The 20,942-nt window shown below is 40.4% G+C and overlaps 1 protein-coding gene across 2 annotated transcripts in view; it reads right to left on the minus strand.

The window, feature by feature from the left end:
- The window catches only part of LOC124795350 (phosphatidylserine synthase 2-like), a 232,675-nt gene that overhangs the window by 188,646 nt on the left and 23,087 nt on the right, over positions 1-20,942 (minus strand). For both annotated transcript variants that reach the window (XR_007016680.1, XM_047259338.1), the window contains exon 4: positions 7,440-7,571. Coding sequence is in view for 1 of the 2 variants with exons in the window: in XM_047259338.1 (XP_047115294.1) it covers positions 7,440-7,571 (132 nt within the window). In the remaining variant the exon portion in view is untranslated. The remainder of the gene's footprint in view (positions 1-7,439; positions 7,572-20,942) is intronic.

The raw sequence follows: 20,942 nt of genomic DNA on the forward strand, positions 1-20,942 counted from the left end.
TTTTGTAAATTACGTAATATTGTAAAATTACATTTTCTGGTGTTTTGGCAACTTTAATGATATTCTTTCGATCTGTTTGTTATTCCGGAGTGTTTGCAACCATTTATTAATCTAAATTCTGTAACTTATCCTCTAACAGTGCACAACTTTTAATTGAAATCGTCAACATTACAACATTAAACAACGTAATCAGCTATTTTCCGATTGTTTGGATATATATAAACCTTGGTGCCAACAGCCTGACTCAGTAAGTTCTGTAACATGTTTCAAGTCAGTTTTTTTAGAGTTCAGTTGTGTGTGACATAATCTTGTGATGCAATAAAAGTGTTATAGAACTAAGCAATCTATTTAACCTAGAGTACAGAAGCAAACTTTTCACTGCCAGAAAGGGTGAAAGTGAAAGCTGCCACAGAATAATCAGGAATGGGAATCAGTGCAAGGAATGTTAGTATTGTTTTGAAGCAGGGTTATGTCCTGCAATGCACAAGAGGAGTGATGTCAGTCATTTGAAGTGTTTATTGCAAAAAAATACTAAAAAAGGAGCCACTAATATTAATTTGGCAGTAACACAGAAAAGATTAAAAGAATTGTGAACTGCAGTTAGCAGTAGTAATGTTAGTTTCAGATCAAAAAGCCGGAATGTAGTAGGGGAGTTCGCCAAAACAGTAAAAAGGCACAGGAGATGCAGCACTAGCTCATTGCTAGACATCTCCAACAACTTCAGTGCTCTGGAGACTGTGGATAAAAGCATTTACACAACATAACATATTCACAAATAGTGTTACCATATAAGAAGCAACATGTAGGTTATTTCTAGGAAGAAGAGGGTTAAGAACACCAAATAGGTCTCACTGCCAGGTGGTAGTCATGGGAGAGACATGTCAAAATGGTAAAAATCTCTGTATGATGATTAACAGTTAATTAGTATTATTAAACCAAGTGCAGGACTCCATGATGTCACCTGTAATTTTGCCTCTTTGGTGAAATATCTTAGAAAAGGCAAGTACTGTATTTGCCAGGCTGTAAGACTACCCTAAACATTAAATGACCCCCGCCGTCTTTTTACCTGTAATGCCTTGAGAAATTTTTATTTTTAAAATATTTTGACTATACAAAATTATAAGCTGTTTTATTGATAAAACTTCTCTGCTTGAAAAGTTAATATTACACCCATTCTAAAGTTTACCACTTACTGATTGCCTACATTTTGATAACACAAAGGAAAATAAAATAAACAAAAAGAAATGGTTTACATCAATTTTTTATTTTCACTTTCTTTTTTTACTTTCTGTCTAAGCCAGACATGTGTGGTATCACTATTTTTGATGATGATAATGTTGTTAATAATAATAATAATAATAATAATAATAATAATAACAACAACAACCACCATCACTGGTATCACTGTCTTTGGTTTTAAGCCTACTGCCATTTCTTGCTTCTTGACACTCTTCTCACTGTACATCATTCTTAGAGTTACCTACAGTATTGGGTATGTAAGCATTTTTTCAATCCTTTCACAATAGATTCACTTGAAATTCTGCTCCAGACTGAACGTATCCTCTGGCCCAGCAGGGATATTGAGTGTTTCTCTAACTCCCCAAACCCTGGAATGAGGGCATTGTATACTTCAGAGCTTCAAAGCAAACATGCTCTGTGAGCAGTGAGCACAGGCCTATAAACAGCAAACCTTCCACTGTCAATGGAATAGGGTGGGGAGCCATGTGGAGACTGATGTGAATGAGGAAATCGATCCTGAGGGAAATGTCTGGAGTATTCTGGACTATCATTGTATTCACTGTCATATTACAGACCAATTACTTTTAAGCTGCTGATCAGCATGGATTGGGTACTGGAAGCATTTTATTATTCCCATTCAGATGGACTATGAATCAAGATTTTTTTGCCACAGAACATAAACTAACAAATTCCATAACAAACCCATATTTTCTACACTTTCTTCCAAGCTGCAAAGAGTGCTCGACTGGAAGTGAACATAAATGTTCAGCTGCAACTACCAGGTATTCTTTTATTAAATCATCATTCTTGAATGTGGGCAAAGACTGTGCAATTTTGTAGCTCATCCAATCAGCATTCTCACTCATTTTTCCTCCTCCTTTCTTTGTCTTCAGGATTGTCACACTTTCCATTTAAGTAGTCTTTGGCTTGGTAAGACACGCAGTGCCTTGACTTCCTGAAATTTTTCTTTTGTTAAGCAAAGAGTCTGATATTCTGTTCCAAACAACCTTAAACCAATCCAGTATTAGATCATTTGTCATCCAACCCTTTTCTTGGCATTTAAATTAAGCCCTGCAAGCAGTTTTTCTCTTGATCTGGTTTTCCTGAGATGAATCCTGTGTGGGAGGAGCCACCTTCCATCTGACAGCACCTCTAACATTACTGTTATTCTAGCCATTTCATTGCCAGAACTTCGTATAGAACACTTTTAACTCCCTTTGCACTGACAGTACCTTTTGTCAGCATATCAAAATAAACAGGCATCTTATTGGCATTGCCCATATTGCCTGCCCAATAATCATGCAGTTTCCTAAGATTGATTACATGATGCTGATACACAAGCCTCAAGATCGTATTGGCATGCATTATCAAATGCTAGAACTTACATCTCTTATGGCACCAACAACGTAAGCAAGCTAAATGACAACAATATATTGCCCTCTTGGCTCCCTAGAGCTGAACTGACAGAACTCTTACCATTTCCTATTAACATTGTAGCCAACCTTGGAAATCAACAGTGTTGTAAAACAGTAGCAGCTTTAGTGGCATTTGATGTGGAGAGTCAAGTGTTCTGAGGGAATATATTTTTGTTGGCATTAATTTAGCTCCTGTAGAAATGTATACTGTTGTTGAGTATTTGTCCAAGTTCAAAGGCAATTCAAGTCTGACTACAAATGGATTCAAGCAAACTGCAGCTTAAACATGGTAGACATTCATAAAAAGCCAAGGTACTTGGTATAGATTCTCATGGTTGGTAGCACAATGAAATTTGTTGCTTGCTCTCCATTCCCCTTCCCAAGTTCGTCCTAGTGCTCAGCCGAGCTGGTGTTACACACTGTAACGGAACGTAATGCAACAAAACTGACAAATCTAAAGGTAATTTCTGTTTGCTTCTTGAGTACTCTTCATCAATCTGAGATTCTTACTGGTAGGAGTGATAGAAGAGAGAGAGAGAGAGAGAGAGAGAGAGAGAGAGAGAGAGAGAGAGAGAGGGGAAGAAAAAAAACACACACACACAATGAAGAGGAACACATTTTGTCAGGGATTATTTAGTCAGCATGCGAGTGTTACAGAGGTGCTCAATGAACTCCAGTTGCAGACATTACAAGAGAGGCATTGTGCATCATGGACAGATTTACTACTGAAATTTCAAGAGAACACTTTCTGGGAAGAGTCAGAGAACATATTACTTGCTTCCAAATACATCTCAAAATGACCACAAGGAAATTCAAGAAATTAGAGCTATTATAAAGGCTTACTGACAATCTCCCCATGCACCATTCGCAAGTGAAACAGGGAAGGGGGAGTCAGTGAGTTGATGGTACTGAAAATACCCTCCGCCATACAATGTTAGGTGGCTTGTGGGTATGATGGAGATGGAGATGTTGACCTCAGCAGCACCAGTTCAATGTGTTAATGTAACATGGCCCTGTATTGTTCAAGTGACAAATTTGGTAAAAAAATCTCATCTTGTACTCGGGTAAATGTGGCATATTATAGTTGGGATGCAAGCAGTAGTTTGGACTGCAACCACAATAATACAACTTATGACGAGAACAGGCACACCAATAAGAAAAGACCTCACAGAAGCAAGAAGTCAGTTGGGATAAATTGTTATATGGAAGACGTTAATGCCAAATCTGGAATGTCACTCACAGGAGAAGAGCATTTATACACTGATGAGACTGATTTCTTGGCCCTTAAACAGTTGCATCATATGTGTCATGGTCTACATCCAAATACTGCAGGTCAACAGCTGCTTGCACATTTAACTGCCGGCAAATTCCAGTGTGACCAAAACAGTAGACTAATTCAATGTTTCAAATCTGTTCACTAGGTTGTTTCTAGAATATTCGTTTTGAAAATATTGAGCCGTAGAGTAAATGTAATTACAGTCGAAACAAAACAGCGAGGTAAAGATAAACTGAGTTCCCAAATTATAGCTACAGGGGAAATGTTGACACACTGAAGTCACTGGGAAATTTCAATGACAACCGTATGTACTAAAACCTAAGCCGCACTTGAATCTAAGCAGCACCTGAAAAATGAGACTCAAAATCAAAGAAAAAAAAATTTCCTGAATCTAAGCCGCTCCTGAAATTTGAGACTCGAAATTCAAGGTCAGAGAAAAGTTTTAGACCGCCCTCCAAATTGAAACAAAGTTGGTCCATTGTAACGTGAAACACAATTGAGGTCGAATGGATGAAGATACAGCTACAGTTGTTTGGTTCGAGTCGTAAGCTTGACAGTTAAGCTTTAGCAAGTAGCCATTGCTGTGTCAGGTGCTCCGTCTGTATTTATATGGGTACCCTTCCTTTTTCGCGTGCTTTGTCTGGTTTCAATCAATTGTTAATTTTGCTTTGATCTGATACGTGCTGTTCTCTTTGTTATAGGGGTTTACGTCATTCTAAGCTGAAAATGCATTATTGTACTGCGTCATGCATTGTTTGTCGCATTCTGATAATGAGTGTTCACGACCTGTCGCCGCTCACGGCATGGCTTGCTTTTGTGCACGCTACCGCAGCTTACAATTAAAAAAAAGAGGAATTGTCTCATAAGCGAAACAATGGCAAGAGACTGCTGCTTTCTTTGATAATGATCAACAAGAACCAAATAATAGACTGTGTATGATAGAAGATGTTCTGAACAAGAGTTTAGCGAAAATTTTTCTCCGTTTGAAAATCTTTGCAGATGCCTCTTTAGTACATTACATTCTGCACAGAAATTAGAGTCATCTTATACTTAAAAATCTAGTCAGTTGCCGTGCTTCATTTCTGACTGCATCACTATTCAGCATAAGAATAATACGAATACAAACATGACATGATATGTATATTCTTCCGTGTTTGCTGTTGTCTCACTCTAGTTTCGTAGTTTATTGGACAGACAGGATTTAAATGAGATAGCAGCAAACACAATAGAATACATGGCATAATGTTTACATTCTTCTACCTTTTCTTTTAACTTATTTACTGACACAGAGGTTTTGGTGCCAGTATTTATCTTTGTGCTGGCAAAGCATACCTGTGTTGCGCTACATGCATTTGATGGCAGAAGTTAGTTGTGGTGACACCTTCCAACATTTTTCAGAACTTCCACTTACTTTGCACTCGATTCTAAGCCGCAGGCGGTTTTTTGGATTACAAAAACCAGAAAAAAAGAGCAGCTTAGATTCGAGTAAATACGCTACTTCCTCACACTATTTCTTAGTAACTAACCAAATACAAGTGCGTTAAATTTAATTCAGCACACAGTTTCCAGAACCAATAACTCAAGACTATAAACGGAACCCCTAAGGGAGTAACAGAAATAATTGTGTCTGTAACAAGGAATAATTCTTTTGGTTACAAAAATGTTACTAAGAAAGTAATAAACTCTGGTGGAAGGTTGATAGCACCTCCATGGGGTCAACCAAGCAATCCGTCAATGATTGAAGGCACATTTCCTGGTAAAATGAAATATGTATTGATGATGTCCATGTATAAAAATGGAAATAAATACCTCCTCTAATTACAGACAAATTCACTCCTTCAAGTCTTTTCAAAATTGTTTGGCTAAGTGGATAACAACATTTCCACAACATAACTTGCTAACTGCTTCTGTTTGGATCTTGTCAAAGATTCTTCACAGAAAATGTCATATACGACCTCACAAATGAAGTCCTGGAAGAGCTAAACTAGAATAACTACCCTGTTGTCATCTTCTGTGACTTTGTTACCTAGAAGACAAATAGCAATGTTTATTACAAACTGATGTCTGCTACTATGGCACACATACAACTATTGTTTCATGATATACAACCAGTCATGTAGACATTAAGCTACAGAAAGGCAATAAACCGCAGTTATTTAATATAACTGAGAAAATAGTGGGATATTTTTCCAAACCAGTGGCATTCTTGTTAATTTTAACATGTTAACATTAGTTTCAGCAAAAACAAATACAAATCAGTGCCCCTGAAATTGAAAGTCTGGCTTCACATTACAATTTTTATTTTTGTAAAATAAGTAAACGAACTGCCTACAGTAACAAATTGTGAATTCTTTTTAACATATGATGCATTTTGATCAGATGTTTGATTAGTCTACACCATGTTTTCAATTTAGGTTACTACCGGTTCTGTTAAGAGTACACAGATATATTACAAGGTGGCACACTGTGACTACAATTTTTACAAAACTAAGACAAAATCCAAAAATTACTTACTGTTTCGAGGTGTAGTCACATAGTTTTTAAGCACAGTGTGAACAGACATATTTACATACATATACAAAAGTTTTTCATCTCACAACACTTTTGTAAACAAAATTGAAACAAGTCCAAGAATATCCAAATGTATATTTATACACACATGCAAAACAAGTATTTGTGCAGATATCAGATTCGATCTTACGTTATGAAATAGCTGCAGCTATTAAATACTTGTTCCTTTACGAAAAAATAAGCTTTAAAATGTGGTGAAATACTGTGGTTATTAAACTCTGTTCATTTCAGATGTTTACATAATTTTTTTTTGTGTAACAGGACTTATAATTTTTATAGCAAATAGAGTTCTACCATTATTTTCTGTGTGGAAGAAACTTAGGCTGTTATGGATGTCACTTAGTCTGTGTCAATTAAGACACTCAAGGTTAGCTACTGAGGATTTATGGAAGTGGAACCAGTAAGTCATTTTTTGGTTTTGTCTCAGTGTTATAAAAATTGTTTTCATAATCTGTCACCTTGTAATATAGCTACATACTCTCAACAGCATCACTAGTAACCTAAATTCAAAAAATTATGTAGACTGATCAAGCAACTGACGATGAGCCCCCCTGGGCTCAAACTGCGTTGTGGGCTGAAATAAAAATCATGATTTGTGACTGAAGGCGCTTTGTTTTCTTATTTCATAAAAGTAACACAGTTACAGAAACAACACAGAGCAAAGGATAAAACTAAGACATATTTGATTGATGATGATCATACACAAATATGCTAGTCTCATCTATAACAAGAATCATTGGCAGATTCTAAATCAATATGACAATGGAAAAAGACTGAATGAAAAATAATAAGTACTTTCAATTTTATTTCAAGTACATCCACAAAATTAAGATTTCCACAACAGATTTTAATCTGAGAAATCTTGAAATTTGCAAGAAAACCACTTTTGCTTACCTCATAGCAAAAGAAATCACGATTTGAGCTAATGAATAACTTACCCAGACATTGTGGAATGGATCTGATGCCTCTGTGTCATATATGCGACAATTTCCACCATAACTTTTTTCTTCCAGTGGTTTCCCAAGAGAAGAATCAATATGGCTCAGGAGACTAATTGCATCTTTCTTGGTCTACAAATAAAAAATTAACTGCACAAAGAACCTCTTACAATTTATTTTTATATAAGAGATACAGTAATCATTCACTTAAAGAATATTTTCAAGGATTGGTTTTTGCCTGTAACAAACAAGTACCAGTTGTTTATTGTCCATATGGACCATTTAAATCAAATGCTTTCTAGTCATCATACTGCATTGGGCAGGTATTTGGTGCTATTACTCTCAAATAAACTGAGGAAGGTAGTATAGTGGAGGAAGGAGAGGAATAGAGTGTGGTATGGGTGAAAGGAGAGCAGCATATTGCAGGGTAGTGAAATGAGGGGAATAGATTGCTATATGGCAAAAGGAGATGAGGAAATTATAGAATGGAGATGCGATGGGATGAAAAAAGAGAGAGAGAGAGAGAGAGAGAGAGAGAGAGAGAGGGAGGGAGAGGGAAAGAGGGGGGAGAGAGGGGGGAAAGAGGGGGGAAAGAGGGGGGAAAGAGGGGGGAAAGAGGGGGGAAAGAGGGGGGAGAGAGGGGGGAGAGAGGGGGGAGAGATGGGGGAAAGAGAGGGGAGAGTGGGGGGAAAGAGGGGGGAGAGTGGGGGGGAAGAGTGGGGGGGAGAGTGGGGGAGGCGGGGGGAGAGTGGGGGAGGCGGGGAGAGATGGGGAGGGGGAGAGGGGAGAGGGGGGAGATGGGGAGAGATGGGGAGGGGGAGAGGGGAGAGGGGGGAGATGGGGAGAGATGGGGAGGGAGGGGGAGGGGGAGGGGGTGGGGGGAGGGGGAGGGAAAGGAGGGGGGAGGGAAAGGAGGGAGGGAAGGAGGGGGAGGGAAGGAGGGGGAGGGAAGGAGGGGGAGGGAAGGAGGGGGAGGGAAGGAGGGAGGGAGGGGGAGGGTGGGAAGGAGGGGGAGGGAGGGGGGAGGGAGGGAGGATGGGAGGGAGAGAATGTGCACACGTTTACATTTGCAGGGATGGGGGGCTTTCTGATAACTGATAAATGTGCGAGATGTTATTTGTAGCATTCATAAACATCAAAAAGTCCTGCAGGTTGCCAGGGTTATCTATACTATTAACTTCTCGCTATTTACATCTGTATCACCCACAGCTCTTCTTGAATATTTTAAAGGGAACGTGAACATGAATTAACAAATAGGTAGCTGGAAGGAAAAAGATTGACAGGTAACAGTGAAACATAAAGGAAAAGTACAAAGACATAGAAGTTGCTTGTCAAATTTGTACATCTCAGCAATATCACTTCAACAGTCAACCACTGTCTTAAATATAAAACACTGAAGATTTGTCTCAAAGTAGTTGCTTGCTTGCAGTCAACAACACCAACTGAGAGCTACCTATAAATTATGGTTCACAGATACCCCACAGAGACTGCAACCCAACTGTACCCTGCTCTTTTGGAGATAATGGGAAGATTACATTGATCCACACAGTATGCAGCCATACACACATAATCAATTCAGCCTTTAGGAGCCTTTCATCTATAACAGTACTAATATCCCCACTCCCAATCCCTGCCCATCTCTCAGTGTCACAGGGCACAAAGTAGGTGGCCACACAGGGGTGAAAGCTATACGGGCAAAGAAGCAACAAGCCACATAGTTCCATTCCAGACCACTAGAGGCGCTAGGGGTCAAAAGAAGCTGGAATTGACCAATGAGAACTGTCTAAACTCCAATGGTGGTTGTTTTGAAATATTCTATCATCTTGCTCTGCACTGAGGTCTGTGGTCCTCGGTTACAGTCGTCTTTGTATTTGTTTCATATTTACATACTACTCATCTTCATTATATACAGATTTTTTACTTTAAATTCATAAAGCTCACCGTGTAATTGAAGAAATTTCCTGCTGAAAAAGTCCACATTTAATTGTAAGGTAAGACATTTAATTTTTCATTAAATAATCTCGTAGTTTATAAATGAAATGTATTCTCTTCTATCGTGAATTAAGCAGTGTGGTTTCCGTTTGTTTATTTAAATAACTTTGATATGTCTGTAGTAGTTTTATTTAATGAAGACGTTTATGATTTTACAGAATATTCGTCACAACAGATTGACGTTGAAATACTCCTGCAAGTTCCCCGGTTGTTCATCTGGCTATTACGAGTGTTCAACGGAGAACATTTGCAACAAGCATTTCTACAGGTTTCCAAAACAACCTCAAAAGTAGCTTCTAAAGTGGAAGAGTGTTTTTAAACTGTGTGTGTGTGTGTGTGGGTTGAGGTTTTCGGGCGCTAAACAGCGTGGTCATCAGCGCCCAAACGCATAGAAACAGGAACACATGCGGAGAAGAGACGAAGACGGACAGCGAACAAGGAGAACGGCTAAAAGACACAGACCTGACGCAGTTACAAATCCTCACATACAGAGGCAAAACAAGAGGAGAAGAAACGCACTAAAAAGGAAAGGAAACACAAGGAAAAGAGAACAGAAATTGAAGGGAAACAAGTAGGTAATCGTGACTGGCGGACCTCTTACCTAAAACCTGGGTGAACCAGTCACCCAGCAGCACATTAAAATCCTCTCCCTAAAATCCGAGGCAACAAATTGGACAGGACACAAAACCGTAAGACCTTAACCACAGTCGTTGCGTCGTCTTGCAAAATAGAGGGCAAATCCGGTGGCAAGGAAACCACCGCCCTCTGGTCAGAGAATAAAGGACAGTCAAGTAAAATGTGGCGCACAGTTATCAGGTCGCCACAAACACTACAGATTGGGGGGTCCTCCCGCCGGAGTAAAAAACCGTGCGTTAAGGGACTGTGCCCGATGCGGAGGCGGGTGAGGAGAACCTCATCCCGCCTGCATGACTGGTAGGATGTACGCCATGGCCGCGTGGTGGCCTTGACCAGACGCAGCTTATTTTCACCGACTGCCAGCCACTCCTCTTCCCATTGACGCATAACACGAGAACGCAAAAGGGAGGTAACAGCATGGAGGGGGACGGCACATTCAACAACGTGAGGGAGGGAACATGCATCTTTGGCAGCCACATCCGCCAGTTCGTTTCCCCTAATACCCACGTGCCCCGGCACCCAGCAGAAAGAAACCTCCTTCCCCTGCCGTTGCAGGTGGAGTAGGGCATCATGGATGTTCTGGACGACCGTATCCGCTGGGTACAAGTGTTGCATGGTCTGAAGGGCACTCAGAGAGTCAGAACAGATGAGAAACTTAAGACTGGGAACACATCTCATCTGCTCCAATGCCCGCAAGATCGCACACAATTCGGCATCAAAGATGGTAAACGCTGCAGGAAGCCGTAATTTGATGACTCGATCAGGGAAAACCACAGCACAACCTACAGAGTCCCCCTGTTTAGAGCCATCCGTAAATACTGGTACATGGTCAGGATGCTGGTTTAAAATATCGTAAAATAAGGAGGTAAAAACAAACGCAGGAGTGCAGCTCCTCCGGTACTCTGACAAGTCTAAAAGGACGCTGGGCCTCTGGAGCAACCAGGGAGGCAGGCGGGTAAAACCCTGGAGTTGGGGTGCCACACGCTCCACACCAAGGGACTCAAGCAAATGCTTGGCACGAATTCCAAATGGTCTCGTTGCCCTTGGACGACTGGAAAAGAGACATTCCATAGGGGGTCGGGCAACAGTAGGGTACGCAGGGGAGGTAGGACAGGCAAGGAATTGACACACCCGTCGCACCATGAGGAGTTTCCGCCGGATGGCGAGCGGCGGTTCCCCTGCCTCAGCACACAGGCTGGGGATGGGACTGGTACGGAAGGCACCAGTGGCCAGCCTGATACCCTCATGGTGTACTGCGTCAAGAATCTTCAGATACGAAGGCCTCGCTGACCCATACACAGTGCATCCATAGTCAAGACGCGACCGGACGAAAGCCCTATAAAACTGCAGCAGACGCGCCCGATCTGCTCCCCAGGACCGATGGCTCAAACACTTCAAAATATTCAGCGCCTTCAGGGCCCGCACCTTGAGGTCTTTAAGGTGCGGCAACCACGACAACTTGGAATCAAAAGTGAGGCCCAGGAACCTCACAGTGTCTCTAAAAGGATGAATGGTGCCCCTCAGACGCAATTCAGGGGAGGTAAAAGCACGTCGAGAACGATTAAAATGAACACACACACATTTGTCTGCAGAAAAGGTAAAACCCGTCTTCGCAGTCCATGCCTCTAATCGCTTTATCGTAAGCTGCAGCTGCCGACTAGCAGTGACAAGACTGGAGGAAGAACAGAAAACAGCAAAATCGTCCACAAACAAGGAGCACTGGGCAGGACTCCGGATTGTGGACGTGATACTGTTAATGGCGACGGCAAAGAGGGTGACACTTAAAACGCTTCCCTGAGGAACACCATTCTCCTGCACGTACAAATCAGATAGCACATTACCAACCCGATATCGAAAGACGCGGCGGGAAAGAAAGGACCGAATGAAGATGGGGAGATGGCCACGAAAGCCCCACTGATGGAGTTGATTGAGGATAAGGCGGCGCCAAGTAGTGTCATACGCCTTATTAATGTCAAAGAATACACCTAGACAATGCTGGTTACGTAAGAAGGCCTGCTGGATGACCGCCTCAAGCAGGGTCAAGTTGTCTATAGTTGAACGACATCTCCGAAAGCCACACTGAGAGTGGCTAAGGAGCTGCCTGGTCTCGAGCAGCCAAACCAGGCGACGGTTGACCATGCGTTCCAATGTCTTCCCGACACAGCTCGTCAAAGCAATACTCCGATAACTACTGGGATGCATTCGGTCCTTTCCCGGTTTGAGGAGGGGAACCAAAATCGCCTCCCTCCACGAGTCAGGGAACGTGCCGGATGACCATATCATATTAAAACAATTCAGGAGTACTTCCTTGGATGGCAGCAACAAGTGCTGCAGCATGCTGTACAGGATTTGATCAGCACCTGGCGCAGTATCATGAGCCACAGACAGCGCCGAATCCAGTTCCCACATTGTGAAGGGGCAGTTGTAGGGTTCAGAATTTGGAGACCGGAAGTCCAAGTGATCCCTCTCGATAGCAGTGCGGTAGCGGCAGAAATCTGATGTGAACTGTGCTTCTTATTTTGTTTGTTAAGATCATTTTTTCGAAGAAGATTTTACGAATAAAAGTAGGCATAGGCTAAACAGGGGTGTGTTTCCAAATCATGTGACAGGTGTTCCTTGTGAAATTGCCAAAATCGGTAGTGAATCAGGTGACACTGTTGATAATAGTGAATTGGGCCTACCAAGCACTAGTGGTGCTGGCAACTGTTCATTTTACAGCTGCTAATACCAGAAGTGAAACTGGTGTTAATGAACTACAAAGCCTTAGTTGTGCTGTGGCAAGCAGTTCTCATGTAGGTGTTTGTACCAGAAGTGGATCAGGTGAAACTGGTGTTAATAGTGAATTAAGACTTACCAAGCACTAGAGGTACCATGGAAAATCTTTATTACACAGGTGCCAATACCAGAGGTGAAACTGGTGTTAGAGAATTACCTAGCACTAGTTGTGCTGAGCAGAGTAATTCATTGAGTGATGCACCTCTTAAATTTTTTATCTCCCCTCAAAATGAATCTGCAGATAGTGAGTACACATTCTTATCTGAAACATTTTGTAATGAAGAAAGTGTGGTTTTAGGTACAGGGGTTTCAAAAGCAGACTTAACTCCAACAAAATTAAAAATGTATAAGATTCATAGGAATACTCTAACAAGGCTATCAAAACTGAAAGCAAAGCTACATCATGAAAAATCATAACTGAAAGCACTTAAAGATTTCTATGACAGCAATACTTTCTCTGTCATAGAATCTAATTTAAACTCTGTTGCCAAAGATTTCATAAACAGCCAATTACGAAATGCTCATCGATCAGCAAATGCAAGGCAATGGACACCCGAGGACAAAGTATTTGCTTTATACTTATACAAACGAAGTCCTCGCCTATACAAATATTTGTCAGTTAATTTTTATCTTTCTTCTGTGAGGTATCTGAAATGTCTGTTGTCTTCTATACCTTTTGAACCAGGATTTAATACTTCGGTCATGAATGTAAAGAAAGCAGAAGTTGAAGTAATGAACAACAGTGACAAATATTGTGCTTTGTTGTTTGATGAAATGTCTTTAGAAAGAGGGTTGTATTATAATACAAGCAAACAAGAAATTTCAGGGTTTCAAGATTTAGGGCATTTAGGGAGGTCAGATGTTCATGCAAATCCTGCATTAGTTTTCATGGTTAGAGGCATACATAAAAGCTGGAAGCAGGTTGTTGCTTATTATTTCACTCACAACTCAGTTTCAAGTATCACTTTAAAAAGTCTTATTACCTATGCCATAAGGCAATTGCAAGAAATAGGGCTAAAGGTAGTTTGTGACCAGGGTGCAACCAACCAGAGAGCACTGAAGGAACTCTGCTGTGAGAAATCTACTGAGTCCAATCCATTTCATTTTGTAGTCACAGGTGAACCTATTGAAGTCATTTATGATGTCCCACATCTATTAAAAAATACTAGAAATGCTCTGATAGGAAATAAAATACAGTTTGGGTTTAAAAAAAGAGGCCAGTTTTGAATATATTCACAGGACTTTTCTTCTGGATCAGCAGAGGACGTTTAAGACATTGCCAAAACTACATAGGAATCATTTTGAATTAAAGGATTCTTTTACTAAAATGAAAGTCAAGGTAGCTGCAGCCCAGCTTAGTCATACAGTTGCTGCAGTTACTGAAACTTATGTGGCATTTAATATCTTACCTACTGAGGCAATATACACTGCAGAATTTGTTGAAAAGATGGATTGTTTATTTGATTAACTGAACAGATCCTATTGTTATCCACAAGATGGCAAGTCTTATAAGTGTGCCCTCTCTGCAGAGTCCCCACATATTGAAATGTGGTACAGTCTGTTAAAGGAAATGGAAAATTGGAAAGTGTTGGAGCTAGGCACAGGGGGAGATCAAACAAATATGTTCAGTTTCATAAGTGGGTGGCAAACTACAATAAGATCACTGATGTTCATTTGGAACAGATTTTTAAAAAAATGGCTTTAATTTTTTAAGCATGAGGGCTTTCAATCAAGACCCAGTGGAGAATGTATTTTGTTGTGTGAGGCAGCATGGTGTTGCAAACACCAACCCAACTTGCTTTCAGTTCAAAGCAGCATTGAAAACAGTTATAGTCAATAACATGCCCTTACCTACAAAGTCACTAGGTAATTGTGAGGATGATAGATGCATGCCATTAAGCAATTTAAGGCAATTTTTGGGAGCTAGTGATGACAACTTTCTTGACTCCACAACAGACCATTCCATTACAGATCAAAGTGCTTTATATTGTGCCCTTGCTGATAATGAAGCTGCTGCTGGTAGTGGTGGGGCTGATGAAAGAAATGACAGACAAGCACTAGCGTATGTAGCTGGTTACATTCTACGAAAGATGGGTGTAACACCTGAAACCAACTGTAGTGACTGTAAAACAACTCCGTTCTCACCAACACCCACGGAGCATCATTTATTTACAAGTTTCAAAGAATATGATACTTTAAACCCAAAATTATTGTATGCTAGTGACAGCTTAATGTCCTTTGTAGCAAATGTTCATAGTCAGTTGTATGCATTCTTAGATAAATGTGGACAACAGGGACAATTGGATAATACATTCTATTCCCTGTTTAAGTTTCCAGAGGAAATAACATTTTGCAAGGCCCATTTTTCTGAACAGTATATTTTAAGACAATGTGTACCTCTATTGATTTACAAGTATGTGAAAGATTAGAAACACACCATCAGTAATATATTGATATTGTTACAGACAAATTCAGTAAATGGTTTAAAGCTTTATAACAGTTAAAAGAAAATTTTTATTGTGTGCTTGAGAAATAAAAGGTAAGTTTTGTTTTCATTTCACTGTTTTTATCCACCTTTCCTGCTTTTGGTACTTGGTATTGATGTTTTCTTTTTTGTGTTGAAGCATTTACAGTAGTAAGATGTAGGAACCTTTTTAAGAAATTAATGGTCAGTAGTGCAAGTTTGCTGGGCAGTTACTCAGAACTTATAGTGCTGAAACATATTTGTAACAAATTATAGAATTCTTCATTAATTAATGCTGTGATAAATATTTCTTAATTGAACCTCTTTAACTACTGCTTATTCTCTTAATAATAGGCTTTTTTCCTCCAATGATCCAGCAGCTTGTATGATGTAAAAATTATGACATTATTCAGGGATATTTGTAGTCCAGTTTAGGTGCTACAATGTTATTTTTCTTTTGCTTCAATTATTTACACTACAAGCTTGTTTCGTCTTACTCTCAGTTTCAAGTGTTGCATTTGGTTCTTATGAGCCATAAAACATGCTGGAGCTTTTACATGTTGATGTTGTTGTTGTGGTCTTCAGTCCTGAGACTGGTTTGATGCAGCTCTCCATGCTACTCTATCCTGTGCAAACTTTTTCATCTCCCAGTACCTACTGCAACCTACATCCTTCTGAATCTGCTTAGTGTATTCATCTCTTGGTCTCCCTCTACGATTTTTACCCTCCATGCTGCCCTCCAATACTAAACTGGTGATCCCTTGATGCCTCAGAACATGTCCTACCAACCGATCCCTTCTTCTGGTCAAGTTGTGCCACAAACTTCTCTTCTCCCCAATCCTATTCAATACTTCCTCATTAGTTATGTGATCTACCCATCTAATCTTCAGCATTCTTCTGTAGCACCACATTTCGAAAGCTTCTATTCTCTTCTTGTCCAAACTATTTATCGTCCATGTTTCACTTCCATACATGGCTACACTCCATACGAATACTTTCAGAAATGACTTCCTGACACTTAAATCAATACTGGATGTTAACAAATTTCTCTTCTTCAGAAACGCTTTCCTTGCCATTGCCAGCCTACATTTTATATCCTCTCTACTTCGACCATCATCAGTTATTTTGCTCCCCAAATAGCAAAACTCCTTTACTACGTTAAGCGTCTCATTTCCTAATCTAATTCCCTCAGCAATGTGCCCAATTTAATTCGACTACATTCCATTATCCTCGTTTTGCTTTTGTTGATGTTCATCTTATATCCTCCTTTCAAGACACTGTCCATTCCGTTCAACTGCTCTTCCAAGCCCTTTGCTGTCTCTGACAGAATTACAATGTCATCGGCGAACCTCAAAGCTTTTATTTCTTCTCCATGAATTTTAATACCTACTCCGAATTTTTCTTTTGTTTCCTTTACTGCTTGCTCAATATACAGATTGAACAACATCGGGGAGAGGCTACAACCCTGTCTTACTCCCTTCCCAACCACTGCTTCCCTTTCATGTCCCTCGACTCTTATAACTGCCATCTGGTTTCTGTACAAATTGTAAATAGCCTTTCGCTCCCTGTATTTTACCCCTGCCACCTTTAGAATTTGAAAGAGAGTATTCCAGTCAACATTGTCAAAAGCTTTCTCTAAGTCTACAAATGCTAGAAACGTAGGTTTGCCTTTCCTTAATCTTTCTTCTAAGATAAGTCGTAAGGTCAGTATTGCCTCACGTGTTCCAGTGTTTCTACGGAATCCAAACTGATCTTCCCCGAGGTTGGCTTCTACTAGTTTTTCCATTCGTCTGTAAAGAATTCGTGTTAGTATTTTGCAGCTGTGACTTATTAAGCTGGTAGTTCGGTAATTTTCACATCTGTCAACACCTGATTTCTTTGGGATTGGAATTATTATATTCTTCTTGAAGTCTGAGGGTATTTCGCCTGTTTCATACATCTTGCTCACCAGATGGTAGAGTTTTGTCAGGACTGGCTCTCCCACGGCCGTCAGTAGTTCCAATGGAACATTGTCTACTCCGGGGGCCTTGTTTCGACTCAGGTCTTTCAGTGCTCTGTCAAACTCTTCATGCAGTATCAAATCTCCCATTTCATCTTCATCTACATCCTCTTCCATTTCCATAATATTGTCCTCAAGTACATTGCCCTTGTATAGACCCTCTATATACTCCTTCCACCTTTCTGCTTTCCCTTCTTTGCTTAGAACTGGGTTTCCATCTAAGCTCTTGATATTCATACAAGTCGTTCTCTTATCTCCAAAGGTCTCTTTAATTTTCCTGTAGGCGGTATCTATCTTACCCCTAGTGAGATAGGCCTCTACATCCTTACATTTGTCCTCTAGCCATCCCTGCTTAGCCATTTTGCACTTCCTGTCGATCTCATTTTTGAGACGTTTGTATTCCTTTTTGCCTGTTTCACTTACTGCATTTTTATATTTTCTCCTTTCATCAATTAAATTCAATATTTCTTCTGTTACCCAAGGATTTCTACTAGCCCTCGTCTTTTTACCTACTTGATCCTCTGCTGCCTTCACTACTTCATCCCTCAAAGCTACCCATTCTTCTTCTACTGTATTTATTTCCCCCATTCCTGTCAATTGCTCCCTTATGCTCTCCCTGAATCTCTGTACAACCTCTGGTTATTTTAGTTTATCCAGGTCCCATCTCCTTAAATTCCCACCTTTTTGCAGTTTCTTCAGTTTTAATCTACAGGTCATAACCAATAGATTGTGGTCAGAGTCCACATCTGCCCCTGGAAATGTCTTACAATTTAAAACCTGGTTCCTAAATCTCTGTCTTACCATTATATAATCTATCTGAAACCTTTTAGTATCTCCAGGGTTCTACCATGTATACAACCTTCTTTCATGATTCTTAAACCAAGTGTTAGTTATGATTATGTTGTGCTCTGTGCAAAATTCTACCAGGCGGCTTCCTCTTTCATTTCTGTCCCCCAATCCATATTCACCTACTGTGTTTCCTTCTCTCCCTCTTCCTACACTCGAATTCCAGTCACCCATGACTATTAAATTTTCGTCTCCCTTCACAATCTGAATAATTTCTTTTATTTCATCATACATTTCTTCAATTTCTTCGTCATCTGCAGAGCTAGTTGGCATATAAACTTGTACTACTGTAGTAGGTGTGGGCTTCGTATCTATCTTGGCCACAATAATGCGTTCACTATGCTGTTTGTAGTAGCTTACCCGCATTCCTATTTTCCTATTCATTATTAAACCTACTCCTGCATTACCCCTATTTGATTTTGTGTTTATAACCCTGTAGTCACCTGACCAGAAGTCTTGTTCCTCCTGCCACCGAACTTCACTAATTCCCACTATATCTAACTTCAACCTATCCATTTCCCTTTTTAAATTTTCTAACCTACCTGCCCGATTAAGGGATCTGACATTCCACGCTCCGATCCGTAGAACGCCAGTTTTCTTTCTCCTGATAACGACATCCTCTTGAGTAGTCCCCGCCCGGAGATCCGAATGGGGGACTATTTTACCTCCGGAATATTTTACCCAAGAGGACGCCATCATCATGTAATCATACAGTAAAGCTGCATGCCCTCGGGAAAAATTACGGCTGTAGTTTCCCCTTGCTTTCAGCCGTTCTCTTACCTCCAAAGATCTCTTTAATTTTCCTGTAGGCGGTATCTATCTTACCCCTAGTGAGATAGGCCTCTACATCCTTACATTTGTCCTCTAGCCATCCCCGCTTAGCCATTTTGCACTTCCTATTTTCCTATTCATTATTAAACCTACTCCTGCATTACCCCTATTTGATTTTGTGTTTATAACCCTGTAGTCACCTGACCAGAAGTCTTGTTCCTCCTGCCACCGAACTTCACTAATTCCCACTATATCTAACTTCAACCTATCCATTTCCCTTTTTAAATTTTCTAACCTACCTGCCCGATTAAGGGATCTGACATTCCACGCTCCGATCCGTAGAACGCCAGTTTTCTTTCTCCTGATAACGACATCCTCTTGAGTAGTCCCCGCCCGGAGATCCGAATGGGGGACTATTTTACCTCCGGAATATTTTACCCAAGAGGACGCCATCATCATGTAATCATACAGTAAAGCTGCATGCCCTCGGGAAAAATTACGGCTGTAGTTTCCCCTTGCTTTCAGCCGTTCGCAGTACCAGCACAGCAAGGCCGTTTTGGTTATTGTTACAAGGCCAGATCAGTCAATCATCCAGACTGTTGCCCTTGCAATTACTGAAAAGGCTGCTGCCCCTCTTCAGGAACCACACGTTTGTCTGGCCTCTCAACAGATACCCCTCCGTTGTGGTTGCACCTACGGTACGGCTATCTGTATCGCTGAGGCACGCAAGCCTCCCCACCAACGGCAAGGTCCATGGTTCATGTTGATAGATAACAATATAAGCATGTCAATTTAAAAGTCTATTTTTGACGTATGCACCTGACAGTCGCTGCTCCTATCATGTTTTCTTGTCTGTCAGACGCAAACGTCAAAAATAGACTGAAAATATTACTGAATAAGTTTCTCTCTGCTGTAGTACAGTGTGCTATAGCTGTGTGTCAATTATTTTATTATGATGCCAGCCAAAATAATAACATAGCACGCCTAGAAAAATAAGGTAATAGAATTAAAATAAAAATAAAAACCTACAATGTAAGTAAACTAGGGGGGGATGCAACCCACAATGTTTTCATATTTTAGTTCATCTCCATACCACTTGAGGCACTGCTGTCGGTCTGTGTTTCCCATTTTTAACATGGGAGATGTGTTTCTCTTTTTTCTTGTTCTGTGGGTGGCCAGGTGAACAATCTCGGATGCTGCTCATTGCTATTGAGGCTACACTGAGGGCTCCATAGTATTGGAATGGGATCTTCCAATCTATGTCTAGTACACTAGTCAAAATTTTTGTGATGGGTTCATCTTGCAAGATGATAATGCATGAGCACACTGTTCAGGAATGAAGTGAGGATAGTGCCTGCAATATCTGCCGACATGGATCTAACTAAGCAAGCTGGGATCCAGCTAAAACTTGTATTGTGTTGTTACATGAACCCTTCGCACAACAGGATATCCTCAGGAAAGTCACTGCTAAAGAGTAGGATATGGACCTTACAAGCACCATCTTGAATAGACATTTTTTTTCATAAGGCTTGTTACTTCATTTGCTGCTTCCACTGAATCTAAGCACACATCTATTCACAGGTATGAAAGCAGTTAAAATTTATTGGAGCAGTTTATCTGGTTTGCTTTTCACTTAGACTCACATACTATCTAATTTCAGTTGTCTTGCTTTTCTGTTGAAGATTTATACGGTGTTCCTTGTACGTGCAATCATGCACAAATTGGAACCAGTAAAAGAGGCAGTAACGCATGAGGCAGGCAACACAAGGGTAGCTTATCCAGTCAGTACAGATACATCACTAGTAGCAGATCATCTTTTGTGATCAAAGGACCACCAAATATGATTTTCTGAAATGAAAGTTTTATTCCAGGTCAAGTCATAACTACGTAAGAACACAGAGATGCCATATAAATTCACAAACACAAGAACAAATTCAACAAGAAAGATAAACGATTCAAAGTAGACAAGTGAGGGCCGTGGGGTTACATAAAACAAACAGCACTAATTCGTGCTCCGAAC

The sequence above is a fragment of the Schistocerca piceifrons genome, chromosome 4 (assembly GCF_021461385.2).
Source record: "Schistocerca piceifrons isolate TAMUIC-IGC-003096 chromosome 4, iqSchPice1.1, whole genome shotgun sequence".
In the NCBI taxonomy this organism is placed as follows: Eukaryota; Metazoa; Arthropoda; class Insecta; order Orthoptera; family Acrididae; genus Schistocerca; species Schistocerca piceifrons.